The sequence below is a fragment of the Miniopterus schreibersii genome (assembly GCF_964146895.1).
Source record: "Miniopterus schreibersii genome assembly, chromosome: 7".
Lineage (NCBI taxonomy): Eukaryota > Metazoa > Chordata > Mammalia > Chiroptera > Miniopteridae > Miniopterus > Miniopterus schreibersii.
Window position 1 is genome coordinate 46965417 of NC_138108.1, and position 15534 is coordinate 46980950.

At 38.2% G+C, this 15534-nt stretch overlaps 1 protein-coding gene across 2 annotated transcripts in view; it reads left to right on the forward strand.

The window, feature by feature from the left end:
* SLC38A11 (solute carrier family 38 member 11) overlaps window positions 1-15534 on the forward strand; it is a 52942-nt gene that overhangs the window by 25264 nt on the left and 12144 nt on the right. Inside the window, exons 8-9 of one of the 2 annotated variants that reach the window (XM_081142282.1) lie at window positions 13276-13346; window positions 14019-14180. In XM_081142282.1, coding sequence (XP_080998408.1) covers window positions 13276-13346; window positions 14019-14180 — 233 coding nt within the window. The remainder of the gene's footprint in view (window positions 1-13275; window positions 13347-14018; window positions 14181-15534) is intronic. The other variant, XM_081142281.1, reaches the window with a different exon arrangement.

Consider the following 15534-nt stretch of genomic DNA (forward strand, 5'->3'; position numbering starts at 1 on the left):
TTGGTTGGTTAAATTTGGAATTTTACCATAGGAAGTGAGAAGGGACTTATGCATAGGAATAAAATAATCATGCTATTTGTTAAATTATCTCTATTTATCTTCATTTGTTTTATTGTATATTTTATGTCCTTCTCACCATATTGTGGACTCCATGAGAAGAGGGATCACAGTTGTTTCATTTCACACTGAATCCCCCATTATACAGCACAGTGCCTAATACAGAATTAGAATTCAGCTAAGAACTGTTGAATGATCAGTTGAATAAATGAATGAATCCATGTGTTTTCTAATTTTAGTTGATTCAACTTGAGGATTAACTGACCAAAATTTTGAAGTGATGAGACAATAAAAATTATCTTGGGACAATATAAATTTCACGCAAAAACATTCCTTGTCAAAGAAAATTTTCCTAAGGCTATTTATTTCCTTACTAGAAAAATTTGCAAACTCATTGCCAAGATACCATTTGACTCCAAGTTCTACAGCACTGTTAGAGCCACTGGTAAGTTTTACCAGACAGATTGTCTACATGAAGCAAAAATAGAAACATTGTTTGACTTGAGTCTACACAAAAATAAGAAAAACAGCTGCAAGACAACATATTCTGAGAGAAGATTAGCCCAGTCACTGTGGTATTAGTGGAGCTAGAGGAACAGCCTAGGCTGCTCAGTGTTAAAAACTCATTCTACCCATCATCAATATTTTTATAAATGGCTGTCTCAGTGAGGTTTGCAACCTATTTGTTATTTCTAGTTAGAACACAGACTGGTCTCTGGTATAGATTTATAATCAAAGGATTAAAAATAGAGTAGCCTGTTCTTTCGGCCAACAAGCACTTATTAAGTGTCCAGCTGATGGCAGTCACTCTTCTAGGTATTGGGGACATGAAGATGAAGAAAGAATCCCTCACCTTAGATACCTATAGTGTGTGGATGGGGAGAACAGACATTGGAGAGAGAATCTCAATATATACTTAGAATTATGGGAAAGTGCCATGGAAACAGAGGAAGGGCCCTTAGCACAACCTGGGCAAGCAGGTAATAATTTAAGATAAGACAATATGTGACCTGCTGCTTAAAATGTACTGACATTAGCTGGGTGAGAAAGGAAAGCAGAGAGAGGTTGAAAGCTATTGTTGGCAGAAGTGTGTGAGGCCTAGAGGTGTGCTGTATATAACAACAGAATCAGTTCAAGGTTCTAACATTAGGAGGGGGAGGTGGAGAAGACACTTTGCCATTGATTAGGGGACTATCAAATATATATAAAGGTGTCTCTCTTGAGCATGTTCTCACAAACCCCACCTTGCTCCTCAAATATGTTTTTATCATAGTTTTAACAACGGTCATGTCTTCATATTACCTCTTGAAAAACTGCTGAAGATGGTGCTTTCCTAATTCCCTGAATATATAGCTTCCATGTTTAGGAAGTAACTAGAATTTGGGTGATTCTGAGCTGAAAGTTTGGCTAGAGTGTGCAAAGGAACAATCATAGAGAGATTGGAAGAGGCCGACATGAAAGGAAAGCTTTATGTGTAGTGCTAACAAACTTGGATTTTTTCTTGATGGAGCATTGAAAGTTCTTAAGCAGGAGAGTGACCAGAGCTAGTTTCCATTTCAGTGGACTTCTCTTGCAGCAGAGGTGAGCACAGATTGGGAGTAGAGAGACATTGAAGGGGGCCGTCTATAGCAAGCAAACAGGCCAGTGGAACAGTGTAAAGGCAAGGCTGGTTCAAGAAGAGGGGAAAAGGGGTGGAGTGATGCCAAGGTTTTCAGTTTGGATAATCAGGCTAGTAGGTGGTCCAGGACTCACCACCCAAATGGGAAAATGGAAGAGCCTGTTCAGTCTATTAGCATTTACTAAATGTTTACTGTTTTAGTCACTTTTCTAGGTACTAGGGCTGGGAAGAGCAATAAAGCACAATCCCTTTCTGCAGGTCTCTTAAAACTTATTGGGGGTGAAGTGGGGTGGACAAGCCCATAGAAGATAACCTCAATAGACTATTTAATAGGATTATGAGCAGGTGTATGGAAACATGGAGGAAGGGACCCAGTTTCTTCTAAGTTATTATTAACCAGGATAGGAGAGAAAGCAGTCAGGGAAAAAGTAATGTTTTTAATATTTTAATATCTTGATTTTGAGTCACACCTGGTGTGGAGAGAGAGGGGAAGAAGGAGAAGTTACCCAGAGTTTTGGAAATACAAGTCTGTAGCTTAGGGAGGAGTGTCTGCTATGGGCAGGATTGTACAGAGACAGTGTTTAAGGTGAAGAGAGGTAAATCCAAGTAGAACCCTAATGGAAAATGATTATCTGGAGCTCATATCTGAAATTAGATTTCATTTAATGTAAAACATAAAATTTTAATGTAATTCTGTTTGGTGAAAAACACAGTAGAAAACCAAAAAAAAAAAAAAACAAAAAAACCACACTCCTAATTCTGACAAGTTTTTATTATATTAAAAAAGTAAGGCCCTGGCCGGGTAGCTCAGTTGATTAGAGCTTCGTCCTGATGTGCCAAGCTTGTTTGTTCCATCCTCAGGACACATGCAAGGAGCAAGCAATGAATGCACAAATAAGTGGAACAACTAATGGATGTTTCTCCCCTCCCCTCCCCTCCCCTCCCCTCCCCTCCCCTCCCCTCCCCTCCCCTCCCCTCCCCTCCCCTCCCCTCCCCTCCCCTCCCCTCCCCTCCCCTCCCCTCCCCTCCCCTCCCCTCCCCTCCCCTCCCTCTTCTCTTCTCCTTTCTCTTCTCTCTCTCAAATCAATAAATAATTTTTTAAATAAAAAAATAAAATGCGAAACCCTGCCCCCTCTGACCCACTCTCTGCTCTTCCCATCATGACAGAAACAGTTAACACCAGTTTTTAAAGAGTTGACAGAGGAATTAGAGCCAATTGGGGGGGGGGGGGGGGAGAAAATCATAGGTGACAGAATAAAAGTCAAGTGGTTAGTGTTTCAAATGAGAAAAAGGAAGTATATGTGATGTTTGTGGTGCCAAGCTGTGCAAGCTTTTTATATGAGTCATATAAAAAAAAGATATTTTGGCCAAAAAAAAAATCAGCATAATGTCTTATGTAAATTTTAACTAAAGATTAGCTCTATATAAAACTTGTGTGTGTGTGTGTTTTAAAAAGATCAGTTTTGATTTTTAGAGTGATCCCCAAGAATTTTCCTGAACAGCTTTGTATGTTCATGTAAATCGCAATTGTCTAGAGAACCAAATCAGAAGAAAAGTGAGCTGGGAGCCAGGAAGTGGCAGAGAGCTGTCACCGACCAACTGGGGAAGTGGGCAGATCTGCCTTTGTCATTAATAGCTTGTGGTGTGACAGGAAATGTGGAGCCTTTGTTTGCCTGCCAGCCAGAGCCCTTAACTCTCCGATGTGTCTGGCTGAAGAGGTTAATGTGCGAGGCTCTTAACAAAAGTGCCGGCTCTGCCGAGGCCTGCTGATTTGGGAGCTGCCTGTTTGGCAGGAAAGAATTTGGGCAGGTACCACAGGAGGTGTGAGGTTTGATCTTTCTGATCGAGCTCTTATGTTCTGGGGATCAGAAGCAGTACCCCTGAAGCTTGTTTTCATTAAGTCTGTGAAGACTGAAGGTATATTTGCTAGGTCTTGCTTCCTACTGCTTTGCCTTATTACTACTACTCAGCTGTTGTAAAGATAAGGTGGAATTTGTCTTTCAAAATAGGATGAAATGCCCAAATCCAAGAATGCAAGCCGAGATAATTTTGCAAAATGAATAACTCCCAAAAACCTCCCCACTGCCACCCAAACCCCACACAAAAAGGTTTCTTTAAAACTGTAACTGTGTATATGACTGGATTTTTTAGAGGAAGGGAAGCAATTCTTCTGAAAGTGTTTGCCATACCAAGACTGCAAAGTGCTGTAAGCGAGCCTCTATTTTTGTTAGTATTAAAGTACATTACAACACTTGAAACATTACCCCTGAAATGATCTGAACCTTAGAGTAAGCCTCCATTATGTGGCCAGGATCTATTTGAAGCTTTGTAGGGCATTTTAAAGGATCCTGCTTCTCCCCAATATTGCTTTCATTTGGATTTCTTTTTTTCTCAAAAGAATACATTCACATATTTTTACAGAATCAAATATTACGGATGGCTTTTAATGAACTAGAACAGCTTCCTACCAAATCCTTTCCTATTTCAGATGTACCCGTTGGCATTTACATTTTTTATTTCTCCGTCATATGCTTGTAACTGCTATTTCTGGATTCTCATTGTTGTCATATAGTAAATGAAGATTTAGCTCTCTCAAATTATCTTTCCTCTCCTGTGTCATAATATGTGAGTATATAGCACAGCTTTCAAAATTAAATAGTTATATTTCTCTTCTCGCATACTTGTTTTTTCTAGAGTTAACACTTGCTTTTGGCTTTGCTTAGCTAGATGTCCAGTTCAGATTTTTTTAAGACTTAATTTTTTTAGTTTTAGTTTTTTTTTAGCTTTAGGTTCACAGCAAAGTTGAGAGGCAGGCGTAGAGGTTTTCTACACGTGCATAGGTTCCCCCATTATCAACATCCCCTACTAGAGTGGTATATTGGTTAAAATTGATGAACCTAGAGTAGTATATCATAATCACCCACGGCCTATATTTTAATTACAGTCACTTTTGGTAGTGTACGTTCTGTGGCTTTGGACATCTGTATAATGACATGTACCCATAATTATATTACCACGCGGAGTATTTTCACTGCCCTAGAATTCCTCTGCGTTCTGCCTATTCATCCCATCCCCTCATTCCCAACCCCTGGCGACCACTGATCTTTTTACTGTCTTCATAGTTTTACCTTTTCCGGAATGAAATATAGTTGGAACGATATAGTATATAGCCTTTTCAAATTGGCTTTTTGTATTTTGTAATATGCATAGAAGTGTCCTTCATGTATTTCCACAGCTTGATAACTTATTTCTTTTTAGTACTGAATAATAACATTTTATTACCTGAATGTACCAGAGTTTATTTGTTTGTTTACCTACTGAAGGACATCTTGGTTGCTTCCAGGTTCTGGCAATTATAAATAAAGCTGCTACAAACATTATGTGCAGGTTTTTGTGTGGACATAAATTTCAAATTTTGGGGGTCAATACCAAGGAGTGAAATTGCTGGGTCATATGGCAAGAGTAGGTTTAGTTTTATAAGAAACCACTGAACTATCTCTAAAAGTGGCTTTACTGTTTGGCATTCTCACCAGCAATGTATGAGAAAGAGTTCCCATTGCTCCACACCCTTGTTAACATTTGGTGTCACTGTGTTCTGGATTTTGGCCATTCCCATAGGTGTCCAGGGGAATCACAGTGTGTTTTCACTTGCATTTCCCTGATGACACATGATGTGGAGCATCTTTTCATATACTTATTTGCCATCTGTATTTTCTTTGGTGAAGTGTTTGTTAAAGTCTATGGCCCGTTTTTAACTGATTTGAAAGAAAGAGAAAAACAAAACACCGGTTTGTTGTTCCACTTATTTATGCGTTCCTTGGCTGATTCTTGCATGTGCCCTGGCCGAAGATGGAGCCCGCAACCTTGGCCTAGCGGGACAACACTCGAACCAACTGGCCTACCCGGCCAGGGCTGGCCCCTTTTTAATTGGGTTGTTTGTGTTCTTATTGTTGAGTTTTAAGTGTTCTTTGTATATTTTGGATAACAGCCCTTCATGAGATGTGTCTTTTGCAAATATTTTCTCCCAGCATAGCTTTCGATTTTGATCATTTCTTCCTGGAGACTCAACCCCCTCCCAGAGCTTTCTGTCCTCTTGCTCCTTTCCAGATGGACTGATTTTTTTTTTTTTTTTGCCCTCCACTGTCATTCTAGGACTTCATTTTTTGGGTTAGATACCCTGTACCCAGGATCTTCAGATCTTTCCTTTTTTCTTCTTTTTTCTGGAGTATCCTGAGTAGCTTTCAGGTGTCTCTGGGGATTTGCAAAGTAAATTAGCTCTTCCTCATCATTACCTCTCATAATGTGGTTGTAATTTCTTCTGTCTTCAGCAGTTACCATGTAAGTATCTGCTTTCCTTTCACAAAATGTCTTCTCCACTGTTGTCTCTTTTACACAGTCCTTCCCCCATGGATTAATGTCCAGCAAAATAAGATAAAATCTTATCTTAAATGTATGTCCAAACAATGATGTTTAATTGTATGTCCAAAGTTTAACTTTTGATTATTAATTTGCCTGAGGATTTAAGTATAAATTTAAACATTCTACTTAAAATATATTTTCTTCCTTAGGGAAGTTATTTCATTTTTTATGGGTCTTGTACTATACCACAAATGATAGCAGACTTAGTGTGCAGGAGGAAAACAGTTAGACATTTCTCTCTCAAAGTTTATCCAGTTACTGATCTAATGCCCTTCACTAGAGTTCACAGCTGCTATTACACTATTAATTGATGGAGAGATTAGGAAATAAAAGGAAGAACAAGTACCATCTGTAATATTACTTAATTGAAAGCTTTGGGAAGAGATATCTGTAAAAAAAATAAAAACTAAGATTTTATCTTATTTCACTGGATATTTCTCTATTTAGCCCCAAATTAGTAATTGATTGCTTCTGGCTATTATTTTTACATTCAGTAAAAGCTACTATGTTTTCAATTTGGTAAAAATCATGAGAGATATATTTTCCATTGCTTCCAAAGACTATTAAATACACACACACATACCCCTCAAGATTTTATAATCTGTTTGAGGCCATTTCACTTTATGAAAACAAAACGCAGGACCTCCAAATTATTCCTGAAAGTGAAGCTCTTAAGTTTTCTGAACAAGTAGGTAGCCATTGTCTCTGTACTTATATTTTATCAATACCAGTGATAAAATATAAATATATTATCTCATAATCTTTTCTTGTGGTAGAGTACAAAAGGAAGAAATTTTGTCTGCAACACTGACAGAATAAACTGTTTCTATAATTGGAAGTTTATATAACAAAAAGAATAACCCTTAGTGTGTGTGTGTGTGTGTGTGTGTGTGTGTGTGTGTATAGAGAGAGAGAGAAGCTTAAAAATGTAAGAGGTGAATTTTATATATTTTTTCTTTCAAGTGATTAGTCTAAGGTGTTATCCAGTGATTAAATAATCAGACAATTTTCTTCTCTATCCATTTTAGATGTCAAATATCTTAAGGTTTAATGAGTACCCTCTTTTACTCAAACATTTAATTATATAACCACAGAGCTACAGCTTAGCTGGGGAGATGGATGGCTGGGCTAAGACATAAACCCTGGAGTGAGGTGAGCAGCTCCAAATACCCCGAGATTGTCCGGAATGGCTTTTATGTATCTGGAAGTTGCACCAATTTGGCAGACTCAGTTGTGCAGAAAATTGGTGTATGGGGAAGAACACTGAATATTTATTGTGAAGATCTAAAGCATAAATGAATCATTTCATCTTTTTCATCATTATCAACCAAATGGCTGCCCATTTGGCTACATGTATATCTATTATCAATAATAATCATTCATTTATTTTAAATTAAAAGGTTTGCTTTCCCCAAGGTTCCTTCATTCTCTAAAAGAATATAAATACCATGATGGTTACATTTCATGCACTTGAAGGTCCTGACACCCAGACTAAGACATGTATTGTTACTTTAATAATATCATAAGGCAAGGGACAAAGAGTGGAAGAAGCTCTCATCTAACATTGTCCATTACATACCACACACTGCCATTCATTTTCTCATTTAACCCTTATTTCATTTTTGTACAATAGAATTATTAATATTTTCTCTGTTCTGCAGCAGAGAAACTGAGACCAGTGCCACTGAGTAATCTGCCCAAAGTCACCCTGCTAGTATATCATAAAGTTAAGATTTAAATCGAAGCCAGTCTGACCTCAAAGATTGCATTTTTTTTCCTTTATAACTTGCCTTTTTCCATATGGTTTTTCTTAGTAGTGAGAAGGGTTGTCCTTCACAAAATAAATTAAGGTCATTACTGTTTTAGATGTACTTTATTGATAATATTAACCATAGTTTGGTCTGTAGTCAGTAAATAATCATATTAAATTTAAAAAGCAGGTAGGAGCCAACTGCAGGTGAAGAGCTGGTCCATTCATCAGAAGGTAACATTAACACTTGCTAAAGAGATGATGCTGACTGCAGTGGACTCATTTCAAAACTACTTGTTTCCATTGCAAACTCTAGACACACACCAATAAATGCAGTTGGTTTCAGTTCCTCAGGGAAATGAACTTCCACAGTAGCAACAGAACAATCTAAACAGAGAAATTGAAGAGTTCTTATCTTGGGGGTTCTTCAGAAGAAAACTCGCCTCACTTTGTACGAAAGAAATATTCCTGAAGAGTTGTATGTTAATTAATATGTTTGAATTTGAATAATTATTTAGAAGGCATTCCCTGTTTATAGGTAATCTATTGTGGATCATTCTTTTTAAAAAAATTTAAATAGCACTCATCCCATGATTTAATCATTTTTAGTAACAATTTGAGTTTTATTTAGTTAATTCATTTCAATATGACTACTACATACTATGCCCTTGGGTCTCTCTATTTATAAAAACAATTTCAATTTATTTCTCCCAGTTTGTTGTTTTTTGCTTTCTTGTTTGTTTTGGAAATCCTCTGATATCCATAGTTCTTTATAAGTTAACAAAGCATTCTTCTTGTTTATTGCTATACTCAACTCTTTCATTCTTCTGCATACCTGTCAGAACGCCCAGGTGGTAAGCAGGAGCTGAAATGTACAGCATAAGCTACACAGTAGGAAAAACTAAACCTCTCTAGGTAATTTCGTTAACTCTTTTAGACATTTAGAAGGTGATAAGATTTTCTGAAACAAAAACTACCTACTTGAGTCTTCTAGATCTGTGTTCTCCAACACAGTAACAACTAACCACATATGGCTATTTAAATTTAAATTAGATAAAATTTAATAAGATTTACAATTAATCCCCCTGTCACACTAGCCATAATTTCAAATGCTAAAGCAAACAAGTAGAGAAAAATAAATAAATAAATAATAAATAAATAAATAATAAATGCAAGCAACATGTGGTTAGTGGTAACCACATTGGGCAGTGCACAGACAGAACATCGTCACCGTCACACCAAGCATTATTGTATGGTGGTGGTCTAGATTATGACATAAAATATACACCATGATAGTTGACCTCCTTCTTTTGTCATTTTTTTCTTCAGTGTCCCCAGTGATTATAACAAATATTCGTCGAAAAGTGAATGAATTGACTAAGTGACTGGAAAGCAGGAAAAATGTAGTTTCAGACCCAGAGAGGTTTTATGTAGAATATCATATAATTTTATTAAGTTCAGGAAGCAGGAAATTGCCTAGATTTTTTTTTAAATAATTATCTATACTTGCTTCTAATCTTTACCCACAATAGACTATCATACTTAAAAGGTGATTCATTTATTTTAGTCTAGAGGTAACTGTTATTCTTAAGTTGGATTCATTTTTGTTTGCTCCGAGGTAAATATCATGTTTAAGCTAGTTGGAATCATTCCTGTACATGCTTTTTACTTATACTGTGCCTTTATGTATGGACAACAAGGTAGAGTATTGATTAGTATGTTTGTAAATATACATAGTCACTGTGGTAAAAATGTACATAATCAGTATTTTCCCCTCAATATTGCATCCCATAGATTTCCATTTTGATACAGTAAGCACTAGGTGACTCTTTTTAATTGCTGTATAGCACACCAATTTATAATTATGTCACATTTTCTTATGAACTTATTTACCAATTCTTTTGCTGGACGTTGAGGTTGTTTCCAGAGTTTAGCTCATAAACAACACAACAGTGAACATCGTTACCTGTGTCTCCTTGCACACATGTGCACTTCCCCAGCCTAGGGTATATGCCTAAAAATGTAATTGTTTGCTAACAATTTCTAACTTTTCACTTCTAAATATGTCATATCCTTATCAAGTTAAGGAACTTCTATTTTATTTAATATTTTGCTTATCAAAATAAATACTGGATTGTATGCTATTCAAAATATTTTCAATAGGCATTAGCTTTTCCTCCATTAATCTGTTGATGTGCTGAATTACGTTAATAGATTCTTCTGTTACGGAACTACCCTTGCATTTACTGGAAAACTCTTCGTAGTCATGATTTTTTCTTACACACTTTCTTGATGGCGTTTGATACGTCATTTTCTGTTTCAGCATCTAAGCCTAAAGTTAGAACAATCTGTGTGTTCACTTTCTCATCCACAATGAGTATCAAGTTTTCAGCAACCTCATAAAATATACCAGCAGGCCTGGCCAGGTTTGCTCAGTGGTTAGAGCGTCAGCATGCGGACTGAAGGCTCTTGAGTTCGATTCTAGCCAAGGGCGGGTACCTCTGTTGCAGGATAGATCCCTGGCCCCAGTCGGGGCAAGTGCAGGAGGCAACCAATCGCTGTGTCTCTCTCACATCGATGTTGCTTTCTCTCCCTCTCCTTCCCTCTCTCTCTCCCCCTCCTCCCTCCCTCCTTCTCTCTCTCTCCCCCCCTCCCTCTCTCTTCCACTCTCTTTGAAAAGCAGTGGAGCCCGGCCGGGCGTGGCTCAGCGGTTAAGCGTCGACCTAGGATCCAGGCGATCAGGGTTCGATTCCCGGTCAGGGCACGTGCCCGGGTTGCGGGCTGCAGCCGATCAATGACTCTCATCATTGATGTTTCTAGCTCTCTCTCTCCCTCTCCTTTCCTCTCTCTGAAATCAATAAAGATATATTAAAAAAAAAAAAAAGAAAGAAAGAAAGAAAAGCAATGGAAAAATATCCTTGGGTGAGGATTATACACACACACACCCCCAAGAGACATTTTCATTTTTTCCCCTCTTTAAATGGTGGTTTCTGGAACTCAATCACAGGCTATTTCATAAAAGAATGCAAAGCCATACTCAATATCTTTCTTCTCTTTATCTAGATTTGAACACACATTTCCCCCCCAACCTGTAACATCTTTTTTTAGTACTTTACACCTTATAAAGTCAGCATCATTCAGCTGAACACAGAATATCCAAAATTACCTCTAGTTACTGTTTCATACTCCACCTTTGCTAGGAACATACTGAAGGAACCCTAGGGACCAAGAACGTTTTTAAAAACTTAAAAGAAGAAGAAAAATGAAAATCAAACTCCTATCTTTTCATTACTAATATAGAAGTTAAAAAGACACCACTACAATCTGTACTGAAAGGAAAAATGAGTTTTATTCACATACAAATACTTTTAACAGGGAAAGTAGATCACTTAAAGGATATTAGAAAGTTAAAAATCTTCAAGTTTCTGCAACTGTTAGTACTGCCTTTAAAAAAATGTCTTTTTAAGGACCATGGACAAAATATGTATTTTTCCACATTACCATTGGAACTTGGCAGGCACGTGGCTGGCCGTCCTCTGCAGTAGTAGCAGAGGCAGCAGGTGGCAGCAGCTCCCACTCAAAAAACGAGGGAAGTGGAGCGGTCCCCGCGCCAGCCAGGCCCCCGGAGGCCGGCTAGTTCCTTTGTGTCTGTATGCTCATTGCAAAAGTGAAAAGACATGGCATAATGCATAAATCCCACTCACTCTGACAAAACACATGGCACTTCTTGTGTCTGTTTTACCTCTAGAATTAATAACAAACAAAATAGGTGGGTTTGTGCTTTCTAGGACTTGTCTGCCCTGTCCCCCTCTTCTAATCATGCGTTCTTTGGGTCTTGCTAAAGCCTTTTTTTTTTTTTTTTTCCCCAGGTGAGCTGGCCATACCTTTATTTATTTATGTATTTATTTTTAAATATATAGTTACTGATTTCAGAGAGAGGGAGAGAGAGAGAGAAACATCAATGATGAGACAGAGTCATTGACGGGCTGCCTCCTGCACGCCCCCTGCAGGGGATCGAGCCCGCAACCCAGGCCTGTGCCCTGACCGGGAATCGAACCTCTATCGCCTGGATCCTAGGTCGATGCTCAATCGCTGAACCGTGCCAGCTGGGCAAGCTGGCCATACCTTTAGACTTTTGCTACCTTTTATTAAATGATAGTGGATAATAATAACATCATCAGTAACAATCCGATAATACAAGTGACCATTTGTTGAACACAATATATGCTAGGCTCTCTGTCAGGAGTTTTACATCATTTAATTCACACAGTAACTCAATGAATTAGGTACTTTTGTTGTCCCCATTTTATAGATACCAAAACTGAAACACAGAAAGGTTAATTAACTTGCCTAAGATCACACAGCTAATAAATGAAATGGGCCAAAAGACCGAAACAGGCTGTCCTACCTGGAGCCTATGCTTTTCACCGTTACTCAGGGGTGTATTCATCAGGGAAACCAATCCCTGCCAATAGGTATGCTTGCAGATATTTTTATTTCACTAAGACACAGACTTTTTGAGCTATTTAAAGTGTATATGTTTCCAAAACCTTTTTGAGGAGTATGTCCACAGGTGGGAATTCAAGGTCACTGAGAGTTCAGTGTGGAAAAGATATTGGGATAGACAGACCAAGGAGAAATCTCAGCTTCTTCAGTTACTGTCTGTGGAAGATTGACAAGTTATGTGACCACCTAGAGCTTAACTTTCCTAATGTATTAAGTAGTGATAATAATACTTGTGAAGATTAAGATAACACAGGATAGTTTCCAGAACATAACCAAGTACATCATTGATTAATATTATTAGCTTATGTCCACCTTCCTCAATAAAGTAGTGTCAATTATGAATTTTCCTTGGGTCGGATGAATCTGGAAAAATTAGTTGAAAGGGAATAAAAGGGCAGTATTGATTAACTGAAGAGCACTGCATCATTAACTTTTATATCTTCAAATGATGAGTGCATAAAAATGTTTGTTGTCTAATGACTAAAGTCACAAAATTAAGTAGTCAGTGGATATTTTAAATATCTAAAAACAGTTTTTTCAAGTATTTGACATGCAGTTTTAGAGGACTCAGGTTAACAGAAAGCATTGGTATTCCTGAGAAATTTAGTTACAATTAAATAAGATTAATAGAGGCCCCTTACAATTTCTGACTTAAAGATATTCAGTTTAGCCCAGCCGGACGTGGCTTAGCAGTTGAGCATCGACCTAGATCCCGGTCAGGGGCGGGCAGGATGCAGCTAATCAATGACAACTCTCTCATCATTGATGTTTCTTTTTCTCTCTCTCCATCTCCCTTCCTCTCTCTGAAATCAATAAAGATATATATATATAAAGATATTCAGTTTATATTGTGACAGCATTTTTGTTCTCAGATATGCTTATGCTTGTATTTGTTTAATTATTCATTAAATTAACTCTCTTTCAGACCAAAAACAGAAGATGCCTGGGTATTTGCAAAATCCAACGCCATTCAGGCTATTGGCGTCATGTCATTTGGTGAGTATATGGTTTCAAAGGCCCTTTCACAGTACGGAGTCTTCTGTACAGTGAAACAGTGCTATGTTTCCTACCTGTCTGGAGAACAGATGTCTTACGTTTTAGACATCCTATTAGCACCATATGATCTAGTTGGTGCCAACATAAAATTAGGCTCAAAATTTCTCATTCATCACTAAAATTTGCTTCCATTTGGACAAGTCTCTTTCTCATGCAGAACATTCAAGTCGTCTTATTTCTTAACTTGAAAATCTAGCAAATGTTAATGGACTTCTTCAAAACCTTGCGCACAGAGTATTAGGCATTGGCCAGGTGGCTAAAGCTACTCTGTTACATCACAGATTGGAAAAGAAGCCACGGACTGAAAATGCAGTCTTGTTTATATTCCCCTTAAGATTGGAAAGGCCAGTAGGAAATGGAAAATGGGAAAGAAAATTGAATAGGCCTGGTTTCTATCAAGAGTGACATGAAGAGACTACACAAGCCTAATGTGAACGAAATTTCTCATTCCCAAAGCTGTTAGAAATATTATTTTTTGACATATCATAAATTAGTGTATTTGAGCTTCAGTGCATTAGCATTCCAAAGGAGCATACATCTCTGAATTTTCAGATGTAAAAAGAGAATACTGGTGCTTGCTTCAATAATGCTTTTTTTGTTGTTGTTTTGCAGCATTTATTTGCCACCATAACTGCTTCTTAGTTTACGGTTCTTTGGAGGAACCCACAGTAGCCAAGTGGTCCCGCGTCATCCATGTGTCCACCTTGGTTTCTGTGCTTATCAGTATTCTCTTTGCTACATGTGGATACTTGACATTTACTGGCTTCACCCAAGGTAAAATGAGAGGCTCGGTCTTACCGTAATTTTGTAATCACATGGAGTGGTGCTCTCCCTTCTCATTGTGGGAGTAACCTATTTTCTCTTCTAGCCTCTTGCCTCTCTGCTGTTTCTGTTCCCTAATGTGCTCCTTTTTGAACTGTTGAGCTTCTGTGGTCCGTTCTCTCTCCTTCCATGCTTTCCCTTCAGAAAACATGATCTGGCTCCCTACTCTACTGCACCACTGCAACTTTATTTTCAAAAACAATCTCTTCCCGCTCTGCAAGGCTAATCATCTTCTTCTGGGTTCTGATCCTCATGGGCCTCTCTGAGTCGCTTAACAGTACTGAACAGTCTTTCTTTCCTCCAGTACATCCTGAACATTGTTTCCTCCTGTAGAGAAAAGAGCACCACAATGCCATCATTCACGCTTAGTAATTATTTCTGAGTAATTCGTCTTTGCTTTCTCTTACCTCCTCTCTCCCCTCTACCCCTCAGCCTCCACTAACTGGCTCAGACATGTTGCCTTTTCCCCCCCCCCTTAACAAATTCTCTGGAGACTTTTATTATTTTCACTAAACCTTTTATTATTTTAACTCGACCTTTTTTTCATCTCTAGCCTCTTGCCTGCGGGACATTTCTACTTAGTTGTCCCACTCTTGCCTGGAACACAAAACATCATTACTCCCACCGCACCAGCTTCTTCCCTCCCCCCACCTTACCCCGCTGCCCCACACCAAACTGTCTTCTCTTCTATTCACCCAGGCCCAACAACTGGGCGGCCATCTCTCCTCTTCCTTTGACTCTCACATTCACTTATCTCTGTGGTATGATAGTCAGTGTATTCTGACAGCCTGCTAAATGCCATGATTCATGCACCTCACAGCATTTGTCTGTTATCTCATTTGACCTTTGAACAACCCTATGAAGGTAAGTGGAATAACTAGCTTTACCCCCTGCTTAAAACACAACCAGAAGTAACTTGCCCAAGCTGGCTGGTGACAAAGTAGAACACAAGTCTCCAGACTTCCAGTCCAATTTTCTTGTCATTTATTTCTTGCTGCCTACCCCATTTTGGTCAAGTATGACCCATTAAAAACTGTCTCTTAGATTCCTGCTCCTCTTAGGTGAGTTTTCTGATGATGCTGAAAACTGGGTGGATAGTGCATTGTTTCAAATAGAGGTTACAGGTGACTATGATTACAGGCAGATATTTATGAAATAGAAATAAAGATGGTTTCAAAAGAGAGCGATTAACAAAATTCCGATGCAGTAAAAACATCATACATGTGTGCACCATTAGAGTGCAGTAATGAAGTACCTTGTAAGTCCTGATAAGAATTGTGTTTCAAAATATTGCCACGTATCACTA